Genomic DNA, 17,805 nt, shown 5'->3' with positions numbered 1-17,805 from the left:
TTTTTTTCTAAATCCAAGTTCTTGAGCGAGGGTGGTTTGCCTGGGCGATGCCCATCTGGTAGATGACACCCAAAGTTAATTTCAGAGTTTATAAAAAATATAAATATTTTAATTCTGAAAATTTTCGCGAATATATTTTAAATTTATATTTCATCAATAAAATTTGAACGAAAATATTGCTTATATACATCAGGAGCTAATTTTACACAAAATGCGACGGTATACAAATTTGTACGAATAGCTTTACTATACCTATATTTCTTCTTCGCTAAATTTTTAATTTAAATTTTATTGGCTGCTGTAGAATTAACCTTAATATGAAGATTTTAAGATTAACTGCAATTATTGTGTGTTGTAATCAAGAAATCATTTACACTTATTTTGCGCCATGCTTTTTAATGAGAACCAAGCTTATAGAAATAGTCTTAATAAAGAAAAAAACATTAAATTATTTCATCGGATCTTTTGGATTCGTACTTTCGCTCCAGAACTTCTTTGAATTTGCCGATCACTCTTAAAAATTTCAATCTTAGCTACGGGCTTTGACTTACTATTTTGTTACGTTTCTTACTATTTTATAACTGAGATCGAACAAAACACTATATTTCTATTTTTGTTTGAAAGTGATTACTTGAAAATGTTAGGCAACAAAACCGTTTGCTGACAGTTGCATTAGTTAAGTTAAAAAGCAAGCAAACTATGGGACTGCTACAGAAAGTTAATGGCAGTTATTTTCTCATTAGTATCTTCTTATACATGTAATCGAACCAATTGGTAGTCAGTTTTTAAAAAATGCAAGGAGAGTCAGTGAAAAGGAAAGAAAAAAAGAAGCCCGGAGTCGGAGTCGGCATGTTTTCTAACGACTCCGACTCCTTTAACCCAAAATCAGTCCGACTCCGACTCTTCGACTCCGACCCCGACTCCGACTCCACAGCCCTGGTCAATGTACAAGACTTTGGAAGAAAATAAGATTTGAAACAAGACTGGAAAATTTACTAAAATGAAACATTAGCCACCAAATTAAAAAACAAGCTATCAAATAGCATGAAAAATCCTATTAAAACTATGCGACGAAACACCATAAATACTCCATCTACACGTAAAATAATCAGCGAAATAAATATACCGAATCATAAATAAAAATTTCATTAAAATTAGAAAAGAAGATCAAGTATGGAGACGTTGTAAACGTAATTTTTCAATTTTCACAAAGGTAGAACGTAAGCAAGTCGCCAGGTCTAGTGACGTGTACCTGTAAAGGAAAGGCACCAAAAATTATGTAATGGGATTATCAACTGTTTCCCAGGTAGCACAATTCGTTTCACAAACGTTGTAAAATGATTGTTAATGTTGTGTTCGAACGATTCGAAACGTTTTCGAAACGTTTTTCGAAACGTCATTTCGAAACGTTTATGAAACGTTTAGGCTTTAATTGTGCTACGTGGGTAGTTGTTAAATGTACTCACCCGGCTTGCATCTTCCTCTGTTGATCCCTCCTGCGTAGTTTAATGGCTCGGTGTCTGAGGGCGCAGATGAGGGCGAACACCAGAATTGGGAATCCAATGACGGACGACAGGATCGGAATCACAACGGGACGAGGATCGAGGGACACTGTGGGAGAAAAAATGATACATTAATCGGCGATAGAGTTTATTAAGTTTCACTTGCAGAAATCGGTTTTTCTAATATAGGCATTTTTTACGAGGTTGTCATTAGGTACGTCACAAAATGTAATAAAAAAAATAATATACTTGCAATGACAATCATTTGGAAATCATTTTTCCCCACATTATCTCCAACACTGATCCATTTGTCCTATCGCTTTACCAGAGCCGCAGTCCATTCTTTGGGTTTTTGTGTCATCAGCAGTAGAGCTTTAAGTTTACCGTTGTCATCATCTGCTCAGGATAAAGCCCTAACCCACCATTTTGAGGTTAAATGCCGCTTCTTATCTTTGATACGATGAACTAGCTTGCTTTGCTTCTTAGTTACCTCTTGATTGTGGATTAACATGGAGTTAATAAGAAATCACAACCAAGAAACAAAGCACGCTGCTTCATCATTGTAGACGGAGGAAGAAAGCAGCGTTTTTAGACCTAAGATGGCGGACGTGTCGCTACTAAAGCTTTAGCAAGGACGGATACAAGGGAAGGGCAATCGCCCTCCGTGAGCGAGATACAGGGACCCTCTTCAGTATATTTTCGATATTTAAGTTCCAAAAATGGCAGTTTTACGTAATTTTCGTTAGTGTCAGGAGAAAGGGATCGGACTTCCCCAGAATTCTCCTGAAATTGAGGTCTTGAAAACGCATTTGTAGCCCATCTCTTATTCCTATGGAGATGGGGGACCAGAACTTTCTATTCGATTTTTTTCGAAATTGAAGTTCCAACACCTCAATTTTAGACGATCTTGGATGATATTAATGACAGGTTCAAGGGCTTCTCCTGGATACTTTTCGAAACAAACATAACAGTAGGTCACCTTTGATTACGAAAAAGTGAGCGAAGGGGTTCAGTACACGCCTCCGAAAATTTTTAGAAATTAAAGTTTCAAAGAATAAACAGTAAAAAATAGCCCCTCTTTGAACATTTCCTGGATCCGCCCTTGAGCTTTAGCTCGGAATGACTCCAGCACTACAGCATCCACATTGCAGCCCAGACGAAACAACATCTTGGAGTCAAACAATTTGCAGATGACGACGATGTTCAACGTTAAGTCTTACTGTGGATAAAGCAGCAACCCAAAGAGTTTTATACAGCTGGACCTCGTTTCTGGTAAAACAATGTGATAAGTGCAGAAACTTTGCTGGAGATTATGCAGAAAAGTAAAAATTGTTTTCAAGTTATTATCATGGTAAATTATTTTTTTTTTTTTTTTGTGAATTACTTAATGACTTATTCCCATACACTTTTTAAATACGCAGGAAAATATTTAAAATTATTTGTTCTTCGATTGTCTTCTAAAGACTTTAACTTCAGAACTCATTAGCGAAAAAGTTTCTTCCTTTACTTTCAACCTATACTTCTTATTAAAGAACACAAGATTAAAGTTCGTTTTCAATCCTATAAACTACTTTTCTTGCAGAAATATCTTATTTAATGTTGTCTTAATAAATATTGTCTCTTTATCGTAGTTTCTCCTTTGCCCAACAACGAAGATGCGCATTTTTATCACTCAAACACCTCCTGGCTTACATCAACATTCTCAGTTGGAAAGATCTATTGAACAGACGTGCAAAAAGGATAATCATTACGGCAAAACGTGTCTTGTATCATATTCAAAAAACGGGGGGAGGGCAAATAACTTAGTGATGGGATGCAAAAGCTCTTCTGGTTGCGTCGGCTTCATCGAAAAGATACCGCAGAGATGTTACGATAACAGGACTGTCTATAATCAGAAAAGGAAATTAGGTTTTTTGAGAACAAACTGCTGCAAAATGGATGTTGATGTCTTTTTTAACAGAGAAAAGTATCATAAGATCTATTCTTGACTATTATCTAATACACATTTAAGAAATTAAATACTTCCCAAGCAAGAAATGACGAAAAAATAAGTAAAAGAAATTACTATAATGCTAAAAAAATCACTATATTTTCGTAATGAGAAGAACTAATTGTTATAGTCAGTCATTTTAATGTTTTTCTTTACAGAGAGCTGAAAAATTCAGATTTATTTTATTAAAAAATATTTACAAAATAAATCTAAAATATGAAGTATTTTTTAAAGGGATAACTGAGATGAAACGTAAAAATAAAACACCATTTCTCATATTACTCGGTTATCAGTCTTTTCTTAATTATTTGCTTGAGGAAAAGGAAAGTCAGCAAAGATTATATTTCTCGACGCTATTTTACATGGTCCCTGGTATAACGTATTAATGTAGTTCTCGCAAGAATAGTAGCGGAATGTGAGGCAGGGTGAAATAGTTAAGATGATTTACCTTTTTCAAAATGTGTAAATTGGAAATTAGTTTTTAAAATTGCAGTACATGAAGAAAAAAAAAATGTAAGTTATAATAAAATTTGCATTAAAACATTGTTTTCTTATTTTTGGCAGTAAATTTGTACCTTTAAAAAAAGTGGCTTTTTTATTTCATGGGGCAAAACTTCTCCAATGAAATATTTTCTATTCGATTGGTTAAAATATTTGTTCATCAAATGAATGAGCACATAAAAGAATGAACAAATGAACAGATAATAAAACAAACTAACAAAGAAGTAAAGTTATTGATATTTGAGAAAAAAATTAATGAGTGAATAAAATAATGAATAAACGTGAAAATTAGGGAATGAATGAATAAATAAGTGAAAAAATAAATAAACGAATGTCAGTGAATTATCTAATAGTTAAATATGTAAGTGCTTTACAATAAACAAATGAATAAGTAAACGAAATGAACTATTTCAGTTCACCCTATCCATTTTGCATTCATGCAATTGATTAATTGTACAAAACATATAAAATAAAAATAAGCTGAATATTAAATACATAAATCCTGAACCTAATATTAGTTGGTCTTAATTAATATTTAGAATGTTAATAACAAGGACTTTATCATTTTATAATATTTAAAAAAAATGTTGACTATCAATAAAATATTAAAATAAGAGTATACATTTTTGAAAACTGTGTTTATCGTATGTTTAGATCTTCAAACATAACTTTTTCCTGACTGAAATAAACTATGCGTCTTGCAAAATAGTTAAAATGTTACTAGATATGTGGAGCTAAAAGCAGGGTAAATACTATTTAACCGTTTCACTTTTGTCCCGCTATTTCATTTCCCCCACATTCAGGGCAGACGAGGGGCCATGTCATTCTAGTCGGAAACTAGGGGCCCTTGCCTTGAAGGGGCTCGGTTCGAAATCGGAGCAATATGAATTTAGCAAGTGTTAAAAGTGGATAGAGATCCAGTGACCAAACTGACAAGGGGCCCACCTTGGCTCTCAGCGGTCCTGTCCACATTGTCCTATAAATTATGTCTGAGACTGGATTTTTTTAAAATCAAATTAAAAAATTCTCACAGATTAATGATGCAGTGACCGCCGCTTATAGGAATCACGTTTGTTCTAAACAGTTTTGATTCCAAAAAATGGCTTATTCATTAAGCGGCTAATTCAATAAAGCTGGTTATTATTCTGTTGTTGGCAGTTTGATTCATTACAGCGGCTGATTCAATTAACCACCGATTCAATTAACCGGCGTCCACTGTAATAATATTTTTTTAATGATTCTTCATTCAATTGTGTTAAGTTAGGTGTTACTTTTTTGTACATAAGTAATTTATAAAGGGTTCAAATATAGTTTGTTCTTGAACAAGAAGGAGAATAGACACATATTACGTGTCTCACCTTCAAATCACGAGAAATTAAAATGAGATTTAAGATTTCTGAAATGTAACAGATATAAATGATCAGTTACATTATAACTAGCTGTACCCGCACGGCTGTGCTCGTGCTATAAGGTTGAAAAAAGCTCTTTTAGCATACGTATATTGCCATTTCTATTCCAAAATACGTTTCGTCACATAAAATGTGCACTATCTAAGCTTCTACTGTTTTCCATGAAGTAATAAAAAAATCCTGATGCAATGATGACAACTCACCGTCAAAACTTCGTCTTCCAAAAAAAAGCACTATTCTAAACACTATATTTATACATGCAAAAAAAGCAGGCGATAATATTTAGTTGGAACAAGTGAATTTCATTGGCCACGCTGCGAAGGATCCTGTGGTCTCTATCTACCAATTCCAAAGGCAATAGATTTGGACAAATGGCAGGCATTGGGCAACGTGACGACTATGAGCAATCGTAAACCCGCCTTAAATAACTTATTAACAAACCACTGATACTTTATTATGCACAAACAAATGGAGGAACAATATTTGAGGAACTTGAGAGATTATTTGAGATAACTTACTTTATCAAAAGGAAACTTATCCATTTTTCAAAAATGTTCAGGAGGTGCGAAAAACGAATTAGGGTAAGAGCAGGGTAGTTTAATCGACTTTTCTGGGAACAGAATTGAGCACAAAAGCACAGCAAATCATGGCTGAAAGTAAGAAATGTTTGTGTAAAAAAAACAATGAGATATCGCCATCTTAATTTTGGATATATACCGTCTTGACTCTTGAATGAAAACCTGAATGCTGAAAAGTTCAATTTCACCAAAGCAATATTTCACTTTCTCATATTCTCTCATCGAAGTACATGAACCTAAATGTAGTGGATTAAAATTTGAGGATTTTGGACATATGTTCCTTTGGATCTAAAAGTCTTCGTACTACAGATTCTTTCAGGATGTATCCCCTTTTGTTCAAAATAAACCGTGCAGAGGACGGATTTGTTGCCTTTTGATCAAAAAACCACACTTTACCCTTAAATAAAATAGGATTTTCCACGTTTGGACTTCTTGAGAGTAAATGATTTGATAAAGGTCATCTGAAAGGTTTAGAAAATGTAATAAAATGAGTTTTTCTAAAAAGTGGACATGTTCTCTTTTGATAAATTACTCCTCATTTTAAAAAATATGTTTGGTCCGCGGAAACAATTTAAATTGATAAACAAGATTTTACAGCATCAAACATTTATACAATTTTCGTCAGATACCCCATTAGCACTCCTTGCTACATTCTTCGTATATAATAACGAAAAAAAATTCCCAGTGGAAGTGTTGCAATATTTTATTTTCTAAAGACTATTCCTCGTAAAGATGATACCGTCCTGAAGGAAGATAAGTGAGGAACTCCCAAAAGGCATCTATCTTATCCTGGAGCAGGAGGAGGACAGAGTCATCTTCCAATCCAACCCTCAGAAGTACCTCCACTTGCAAAAGGAGTATTCCTATTGTTCTCCAAGGACAACTCTGGGAGAATCATCTTTCACGGATATGGAATTTGAGCCTCGGGACGATCATTCTATTGAAGTGACCCAAAAGACTCGTACCTTAAATTAGATAGATATTCTTTCTCAAAATGCTACTTTTTTTCCTGCCCTGTTTCGAGTATTTTGATAGATCTCCAAGTCCCCTCGCCATTGCATGCGTCAAGATTAACTATTTATGTTTGGTTTTAAAAAATTCTAGTTAAATGCTTGTAAAAAAAATTATAAATTAACTGCACTGTACTGAGTTTATGAAAATTTAATATTTTTTTAAACAAATAGGTAAACTTTATGGTGATAGATGTAAGTTTAAAATCTCTTCGACAAAAAATAACTTTAGCAATTTTGAAACGTAATGATGTTGTTTCCTTCCGTCAAAAGTATTACTTTTAGTCACCAAAATTGATAGAATACGCCAAAAAAAAAAAAAAAAACATGGAGTGAGAAAAAACTTCCATTTTCCCAAAGCTTAATTTTTAATCAATTTTTTTAAATGTCCGATTTTTAAAATACGGCGTGGTCTTTATGACTTCCCAAATGATGTACTTTGGCGCATCTGTCTACCGCGTTTCCACGTTATGATACTCAATAAGCGAATTATATATTGCGCTCTACGCTTGCTATCAACCATATCGTTCCCAGTACACGTGAGTAAAGATGCGAATTAAAAATTTCGCTCTACGAATGGAATCAGTGAATGGCATCGTTTGTGACGTCATGTGCAGAAGTGTAAACGATGAAATTGCACCGATTAAAATATTTTTTTAAATATTAATCTTCGTCAAGTTATTTAAAAAATAGTCAGATCCTATGTTTTTAAGCATGCTCTTTCAGAAAAAAATACTTTTTAAATTTCGGAAACGATCTCATTCTCCAAAATTTGAGGAACTCGCAGTACGGCAATTTGTGTTTCAAAGAACACTCGAAAAATCAAAAATGTTCTGTCACTTAAAACAAAAAGTACTTTTTTCATTCTAAAAATCACCTTTAACTGCCATTGTACCTTACGTCACGCCACTTACGAACTTCGATGCTAATAGTATTACTTCAAAACTGCAATTATTTTGCAGTTACGCAGCTGCTTTATTTCCTTAAATGAGTACCCAATGACTTTTTTTCTTAAATTTTTCAAAACATATTTGCGGTAACTAATTGATCTCTCGCAGTTTCAAAGGCTTAATTGATTTTCTGTTGGAGAAGGTACTTCTTAAAAAGTGCAGGAAATTAAATTAACGATCCATCGTTATAATTCAAGTTTAAATGCTCTTCGAATATAATTACTGTTAGGCGGCATATATTATGCTCTTATTGCTCTTTTTCAAGAACTAACGAACTTTTTCAAACGAGCATCGAAGTCAGAGAATCAACCGTAGTTAATTTAATTGGAAAAATCTGACAAGCATGACGACCAGTTTCGTTTGTTTAAATTTTCCTTCATTTTAACCCATTTAATGCATAAAAAAGTGGTTCGTCCACAACCACATTAGTCCGTATAGTCCGTACAGAGCAGATTTTCTAACTTTACTCATCAAAAATCTTTGATTCATTATTATATTTCTTATCTTTCCGTCTAAGAAATAATTTTGAAGCAAAAAACATTTTTCATAAATTAAGAATAAAAAGAAACATTTTTGTGCGACAGAGAGCAGAATAGTTAGTTTCTTTCCCACACCTTCCTTGAATAGACGTCAAATTTAATTCGATTCCAACTCTTAAGATTTTTTTTTATGAAGTTTATTTCAGGGGCAGATACACACTATCATATGATGGGTGCGGGGTCATGCCGAATAATGCCTCCCCCTCCCACCTCGCAGCTCCATGACCAAAACCTACGGTTTTGGGTTCAAAAAATCTCCGAAACTGCTTGAGTGTTATTAAAAGTACCAAATCGGCTAGAAATAAGGCCCTTAATAGATTATAAACGTTACTAATTAATTTCATAAGCAATGAAAAGAAGTAATATTTCAAATTTTTACTTTTGAAAATTATTAATGAAATGAAAAAGAAACTGAAATCGTTTACATTTTATTCATAAAGTGTTTGAACACAATGTAGACGGATATATTGTCGACGGTTTAAGGGGGAGGGTCATGACCCCCCCCCCCCCCCCCCCACGATCCTCCCCTTGTATCCGCCACTGGTTTATTTACAGCGCTTCAAAATGTATACGTAGAAGCATAATAAAAAGAAACTGTGTTGATAAATTAGAACAACAGAGTGCCTCCAATACAAAGATTAAAAGTAGTCTTTAAACAATCATTTTAAAGTAATTTTAGTGATTCTTTTTCAGGTATTTAAGGACTTCAGTAAATAGTATACTGTACGACACTTTAGAGTAACTTCAAACTTCTATAGTCCGGAGGTCATCTATATTAATAATATAAAGCTGAAGAGTTTGTTTGTTTGTTTGAATGCGATAATCTCGGGAACTACTGGTTCGAATTGAAAAATTATTTTTGTGTTTAATAGTCCATTTATTACGGAAGGCTATAGGCTATTTTTTTTAATTCAGATTGATCGAAATATTCGTAATTACAAATTAAATGTTTAGTTCTGTGAATTCCTAATAGATGGCGGGTGAGTTTAGTTCTATGAATTCCTAATAGATGATGGTATAAGTTAACTCATCGAGAGGGCACTGGCCGACAGTGTCGATTACTGTGAGGAACCTTGGTGCACGGCTCAGACGCTACGCTATTGTGGGACAGTTGTGATCAGCGTACTGATTTTTGAATGTGTTTTTTTTTTCGATATTCAGGTACATAATTTGATTTTGTAGAGTTTTTCGATTGGGTTTTGGTTTCCTTATTTCTTCAACGTTTGTTTTTGTTCTTATAATTGAAGATAGTTACTTATCTAAGTAAATAACTTGATTTGTCGTATTATTAAATTGTGATTGTTCTTTATAACGTTTTTATGATACTATTGTTAATTAGGCGAAACATTTTAAATTGCAGAAGAAAAAAACCGCTTCACTCGTTAAAGGGCAGTGTTACGGTAGCGAGGTTGCATGGCGCGTTAAGCGATGAACTCTACAGTTGCAGGATTATTTTGAGTTTTAAAGCTACTGTTAATTATTTTATGTGTTTTGGTGAATAGTTTTAAATTCCAAAGAGACTTTAATAGGTTTTTTGAAAAGGTGTGTACGCATTTTAGTGAAAAAGGATCATCTCACGTCAGAAGGGGGTGGGGTGAATCTTTTTTTGTTCAACGGACTTCCTTTAAATTATTAGTACGGGCATCGCCATGCGGGTACTGACTGAAGAACCAAAGACCATCGAATATGTATTCTAGAGGCCATTAGATGTATAGTTCAGAGGTCATTGGATATCATCCAGGGGAGTTTGTATTATTAGCATAGAAAAATAAAAAGAACTGGAATTGAACTACGGTCATGTGAGTAACTTTAGCAATTTGCGATTGGTCAATAAAGATGATGTTAATTAAAATCAACCTCAATGAGTTATTTTAGTAAAATTAGCATGAGCGCTTAAGGATGGCTCACTTTGATTTTCAACTTCAGCAAATAATAGATACTTGAACTACAATAGTTAGGGAAAAACTAACCTGACATCACGGTGAAGTCTATGTAGTCCCTAATCACAGCATTGCTACGTTGCCAGGTTCGGTTTTCCACAACTGTAGCTTGATATTCCAACAAAGTAACGAAAAAGGTTCTTTTAATAATGTAAAATGTGGCACTTGAGGAATAGCCAGTACAAAATAGTTTAAACAACCATATGTATCACATGACTTCATCGTAAGTTACCGTAATGTTGCTAAAAAATTGAAATTCAGCTTTAGTTCTGCAATTTATTCGCTAGGGTGAAGCTCAATGTTACGCTAACTTGAATTCAAGATTAATGAGACTGAAGACTGAAATGTATTTTCGCATGCGGAATGCCCATTCTATCCCTCCTCCCATGCAGAAAACACTTGAGCTATTTATAGAGCACTGAGCAAAATTCAGAACTTTAAATATTCAAAATATGTCCGTTTGGACTTTTTTTTAATTCCATGATGTCCGTTCATTTGATTTCTTTTTGGATCATAAAATTTTAATCAGAACAAAAATTTATGAGTATCATAGCTGCTTGGGGAATTCCAGAAAAATAATGTTTTTCTCGCAAATGAGAAACACGCAAATAATTTTATTTTTAATGCGAATGATTGTTAAGACGTAATTTTTTTTTTACTTTATTCTTAGCCCTCTGTTTCTCAGAAACTCCGATTTATTTGATTTTTGGATTCGAGATCATAACAAAAATAAATAAAGAAATGAATTTAATACTCGTATTTTTGAATTTTTAGTCTTTCTTTTATTATTATTATTTATAAAGAAAATGACAAAACAGGGATACGAAACAATTACTGAGAAATGATATCATTGTGAAACAAAGTAACAGAAGGATACACAACGTTGAAATTGCACAAATTATTAACTTATTGCCCACACGCGTTTTGAGGCTTCAAGGAACCGCTTTTTCAATGCAAAATATTGCGAGTTTTTGGATGTAAATTTATTCGAGAAAAGCTTTCCTCGGATGCACCGTATACTACCCCATAAGAATGAAAGTTTTCCCCTTCAGCTATCTCATAAGAATCCGAGGGTCTTCAAATGCCCAGAAGTACAGCAATTGAGAAAAAAAATTGCAGAGACGACCAAATATCTCGTTCCTAGCGCAGTCTTGAAAGATGATGTACCTTGGCGGCAGTATTGAAAGTAAGGTACTCCTAGGGGAGATTGCGCGCATATCAAGTTGTAGTTATCAATGTTTTGCTAATCTATTCATGTAGTATTGTAACATCAGTTGAAAGTTAAACATTTTCATTGCAATTTTACTGCTGCGCTGTAATGTAATGCAACAAATGTAACAATGCCGAGAGGACATTTTTTCGCAATCTCTGTTTATAGGATCGGAAAGAATGCGCGCACATGGGAAGAAGAGTTTTCACTAAAAATAACTATGCAGTTAAGTTGTTAACAACAATAATTACGTTCGAAATTCCATTATTGTAAAGTTTTGCATACAACCATTATTATAGTGAGAGGAAATTCGGTCCTGAAGACAGCTCTGTTTTTTGATCCAGATCAGGAACCGTAAATCTCCAGAGGTATGGATTTGGAATGGGAACTTGGAGACTTTGTAGCTATGACAGATTTTTAACTTTCACCAATCACTATTATTAACGAACATGGAGAATAATCGACCAGCTGGCATCAAACCCGCGACTATGCAGATACGAGTTCAATACCTTGCTTATCACGTCACAGCGGCCTTCCGTAAGTTTATATATAAGTTACGATTCTAACATTTTCACTTCTATATTAGTTCGTGTACAGTAAAATAATTCTTGGAACGTTACGGTAAAACATACCTTCCTCCGTTTCAACCCACCTGTTATCGTTACGCCTTAGGCCTTACCGTTTGGGGGAGGGGGGTCCTCGTAGCGCCCTCCCCCCTCACGGCCGAGATGCGGTAAAACATACTAATATCGCATTCCTTTCACTGTAAAATTTTACGGTTAATACCCCTGAAACAGCAGCCAATTTGCGCTGCAATCTTTCCCTTTTTTAGCTTAGTTCATAAAAAAATTCTTTGAATTGTGCATACTTCATTTTACGGTAATATGTACCAGAGTTTTAAAATTGTGATGTCGCAAAGGTCAATTTCAGTCACGGAATAACTCCATTCCTGAACCTAACTCCGTATCCAAACTACTTAGCGCATAACGACACAATAGCAGAACAAAGAAAACCGTCATTTTATTCACTCTTGTTACAAAATCCAAACGTTGTTTCGTCCGCCTCTGTAAATAGGAATGCGTGAGACCACTAAGAAACTCAATTATCCTAATGAACTTTTCCTTGGGGAGGAATCAACTGCATTGGAATGAATTTCCAAGCTGTCTCCAGAGGAAAAGAACGGAAAATTGATTCCTTCGTTAGGTGGGTGTGACACGGTTAAATCACCTAACTGTTCCACAATAAAATAAATGGCAGTCCCGAATGACTATGCTTTGTCACAAATGACATTATCATATCTTAACGAGGAGCATAAAGTTTGCAAAATACAATACAAGTGAAATCCATTTGCAAAGTTATTATTTCTAACGTCCCTCATTTATTGGAGTTTATGAAGAGGAGTCCCCTCCAGGGATTCGTAATGCCATGTTGTAAGCTAATTTTAAAATTTACGAATAAAATATGATGATAACCAGAAGTTGAAGATTTTTACTTTGTTTCTGCATATGTGTGTTTCAGAGTTGAGCCGCATTTATTGTAACTACTTCATTATTAAGAAAAAACTTTCATCACTTTTTTTAATGCTTAATTATGGAATTATAAGGAGTACAATATTTCTGAGAAATTGTCACATTTAATGTGCCTTTAAGAGATGATATCATTTTTAAAAACAAGCAACGGGGGGGGGGGGTTGACTTTTAGAAGTTTTTATAATAATGCGAGCAGGTAGTAGGGGTGCGACATCGATGTCGATGTTTTGGAATCATCGATGTTTTTGTTAAAACATGATGTTTTTTGCATTGATGTTTTACTTTTGATGTTTTTTGGAACATCGATGCTTCGTTTTCGATGTTTTTTTGATGTTGATGTTTTTGTATTTTAATTGATTGAATTATAATAAAAATTTGCATATTGTACATCATATATGTAAGTCTTTAAGGTAGTATATTCAAAAATATATGTTATGTATATTGATAAAAAGATTGACGTTTTAAAGCGTCGATGTTTTCAACCTCTAGCAGGTAGTTTTACAATAATGCGAGCAGGTAGTTTTAAGCGGTTCATTATTACGAAAAACAACAAAAAATATATTTCATAAAATTGATAGAAATAATGTATTTTACGAAATGTATAAAATCAATGTCAATGAGTGCAGTTTCAGCTGTTATTAGTGTTACTAAATAACAGCTGAAATACTTTTGAGTTCAATTAATACTTACAGTGAGAATTCTATTTATATCAAAGATGATTAAAAAATTATACTTTGAGAACTGAACCTGAAAAAATTGACAGTTACTGCGAGACTTTGGTTCTTATTACGAAGCTGGTTGTATTTTCATCTATTTCATCTAGTGTTGATGCAATTTTATCAGTGTTCTGATTTCATAAAAATAAAAGGGTCTACTTTCACAATTCCTTTTATAATTCAGAATTACTATTAGCCGTAAAAGCATTTCTCCAGTTAATGAGTGAAACTGCATTAAATATTTCTTAAACTAAGTTAGAAGCATTTTTTCCTGTCACTACTTTTTTTCTACTAACATTCTGAAAGGATACTTTACTACATTCTGGTGTTGGTATAATAATGCATTTTTTTTTTCATGCAATGATTACAGATAAATATTTTATACGATAAAAAAAATTAATTTTTAATTCATTCAAATATGATTTCTTAATTTTAATCGGGGCCCTGACTATTGGTTAAATAGGCATAGTCAGAGGGGGCGTGGAGGAGCAGGTGCACATACTTAGATTGGAGATTATTAGATTTTAATAGCTTACCGTTGTTGATTTTTCAAACTGAAAGTTTTTATTTCCGATATAGAAATGAACGTTTTATATCTTTTATCAGAAAAGGACTAAGATATTGGGTTCAATAAAATCGTAATTATGCCTTGAATGGGTTTGGTGTTGATGAAGTGGTTTCCCTTTTTACGAGGGGGGACCCAAAAGTAACCGGATTTTTGTTCTAAAATACTTATATATTAGTTTATTCACAAAATTTCTTTTTCTCTTTCAAAGTGTTCACCCTTCGATGAAATACACTTGTTAATTCTTTTTTCCACTGTTAGAAGCTCCCCTGGAACTCTTTAGCTTTGACCATGTTCAGTGCCCGTTGCGAAGTAGTTTTTACAGCCTCTACATCATCAAAACGCTTCGATTTCAGAATTCTTTTCATCCTAGGGAACAGAAAAAGATCACAGGAGGCCAGGTCAGCCGAATACGGGGGTCGAGGAACGACTGGCCACCCCTGAGAGGCCAAGTAGCGGTTAATAGTGAAGATTAAGTGTACGGGAGCGTTATCATGGTGAAGGAATCATTCTGATCGCCCGCGCGAGCACCAACTCATTCTTGTTTCTTCAAAGTATCGTCAATCGTAAAACGACAACTCTCGTTGATTTTTTGGCTGATTTTTTCAACGTTTTCATCATTTCGAGACGTTGAAGGGCGCTCTGAACGAGCATGATCTTTAACACTCATGCTACCACTTTTAAAGCGCCCAAACCACTCCAAAAATTGCGTACGGCTCACAGCATCGTTCTTGAAAGCTTGTTGAAACATTTAGTAAGCTTTCCGACTTTTCAAGCAGGAAGCGAAATTTCAAGTTTACAGTTTGTTCTTTCAAATCTGCCATAACGACTTCGCAGGCGAAAAGCAACAACACCTGAGAAACTACGATCAGATATTATCAATTAAACTGACACCACTTGCACAGCTGGTTTGTGAAGGTCTCTACTTGAGTCATCTAGCTGGAGAACACTCTACAACATCTAGGATTGGCATCGCACCATTAGTCCGGTTTCTTTTGGGTCCCCCTCGTATGTAGTCATTTTTTTTCTTAATTTTTAATCATTTTGTCTACTTTGAGTATCATACTAGAAACAAATTAGCAATTGAGCACAAAAAAAATTAAAATCAAATTTATTACACTGTAGTTTTATACTACCGCAGCAATTTTCAAAGCAGAGAAATTCCCTTAAGCAATAACTTAGCCCTTCACCTCTCTCCAAACATGTTTATGCATTTTTATTGCTCTTTTCCCTTCTTTTTAAATATTCTCTTAAACTATCGAGTACTTATATTTCGATATTTAAGAATTTAAATGACACTCTTACTATCTTATTTTATTCCAGAGTTAATTATAGCTTAGTCTATCGTTTCTGTTTTATATAAAAGTTTTTTTTTTTTAATTATTTCAGTTATGTTTCATATATTCAGTAAGTTACCATCCTACAGCCAGCGCTAAGGTAGAAATACATGAAATACATCAGTCAGTGCTAATTCCATATTATCTACCAGTTTGTTTGGCACTCTTGGACTTCTTAAGAGGTTTTCCACCTCCAGCTCAGTCACTTCCTAAGCCGGGCTGATGAATGCTAATAAGCACGAAACTGCAGTCCTCGGCTGGAATGACTGAGCTGGCAGTGTATTTCATGTATGTTTCATATAATTAAGGGATTTGATACAATTCCAGGAATGTAACTGGCTTTGTATAAGTAAAATGTCACTTTCTTAGCCCTCAAAAATGTCACTTTTCTAGCATTTTCTATGCTAGGAGAGCGTATCTAAAACGTAATGTGGTTAAAATAATTTTAACTATCATTTATTTTTCTCTTATTAAGCTTCTCATAAATACTCAGTATACATTGTTAAAAAATTAAACCATTTTAATTTTTAAAGAATTTGAGATTGGAAAATCTTACGTTTTTGGAAAATCACCCATACCCTTTGTCCTGCTAGGAAGAAAGACTTATTTTTATCTTTTTATTTATCTATTTAAAATCGAAATCGTATATAATAATTATATTGGGAGAAAATTTTAACGTAATTCAGTCTTGCGATTTGTTTCTCGTGCTTTAACACTTCGTTTCAATTGTACCTTTCAATACCAGAAAAATGCTTAAACTTAAAATGTCCTAAATTAAAAAAGTCATTAATAATTGAACTCACTAATACACAATGTATAAAATTTTAAAAAATTCATTCGATTTCGTTTTTACAAAAATCGTTCTCTTTTTGCCTTAGAGAGAAAAAGTTGACTGATTTTTAAAAAATGTAATAGTTTGTTAGAAAATATGACAACTGAGAGCAAAGTTTAGCTGATGTTGGAAAATGTGTGTTGGCATACAAAAAAGTTCTTTTAGATCTGGAAGAATTTCCTGTTATTTACAAACATTCTCTAAAACTTTAATCGTAGGTTTTACAGCGATTTTATTACCAATAAACTCAGTTATCCAAGTATCATCAAACTGAGCGAGTCAAGTCTCGTTTGACATTTAATCCCGTTTATGAGGCTGCTTTGGTACAAACCATGACATTTGAGTAAGATTGTTTAAACTTGTTTCATTCTGCGATTACCCAAATCTATTTGTCGACGTATATTGTGGAGCAGTCTATGCAAATCACTTTAGAATTCCGATGTCGAATAAACATTGGCGATTATTTGATTGCGATTCTCATAGTAATTGAAGTTTTAGTACAGCGCAATCCTTTAATCTTCAAAATAATGAATTCTCTTGTTTCGTTATTAACGTAAGTGCCCGAATAGTTGTTCCAAAAAAAAAATGAAATGCTCTTTGATTTCATAAGGAAACAATTTAAAAACGAGAAACTCAGAAAATCTTGAACATTATAAAAGAAAAAATAGTTTGAATGAAAACTTTAGAACTGATTCATGAATTATTTATCTCCAACTTGAAAACCATTGTAGAGACGGAAGAAAATTTCTTTTTTTTTTCGTTTATAACGGATTCAATATTCGTTATCTTGGGGTAAAAATATTATGGCTGTGCTAAATGTTGCACACGTAAAGGAAAAAGAGATATTTCAGAAAGATAGAAGAGGCAGATTCCCCAAATAATAACAGTAATAAAAATAATAATAATAATCAGTAGAGTGATGTGAGGGAAAGTGAAATAGTAAAGTAAAGTGAAATCGTAAGGTTATTGACTCTGCTTGCGCGCCATCTATCCGACAATATTTTAATAACGGTATTAAACATGTCGTTGATTCTAGTTAAAAATAAAAGTCGCCTCTAAAGATCAAGGTACATGATAATGCAAGCCATTTTAAAAATTTGATACTGATATTTTAGTATTCTGTCTTCCGTGGTAGTTTTTTTTTTTTTTTTTTTAAATAAAATGAGAGAAAGATCTTGTTATTGACATTTCTAATAT

The 17,805-nt window shown here is 33.6% G+C and overlaps 1 protein-coding gene across 1 annotated transcript in view; it reads right to left on the bottom strand.

Annotated features, from left to right (window-relative positions):
• LOC129222993 (uncharacterized) overlaps positions 1–17,805 on the bottom strand; it is a 78,521-nt gene that overhangs the window by 9,093 nt on the left and 51,623 nt on the right. Inside the window, exon 2 of the mRNA XM_054857556.1 lies at positions 1,467–1,611. Within this exon, the coding sequence (XP_054713531.1) occupies positions 1,467–1,611 (145 nt within the window). The remainder of the gene's footprint in view (positions 1–1,466; positions 1,612–17,805) is intronic.

The sequence above is a fragment of the Uloborus diversus genome, chromosome 5, assembly GCF_026930045.1.
Source record: "Uloborus diversus isolate 005 chromosome 5, Udiv.v.3.1, whole genome shotgun sequence".
Taxonomy (NCBI): Eukaryota; Metazoa; Arthropoda; class Arachnida; order Araneae; family Uloboridae; genus Uloborus; species Uloborus diversus.
Note: the sequence above shows the minus strand (reverse complement) of the source record. Positions and strands in the feature narration are given on the sequence as shown.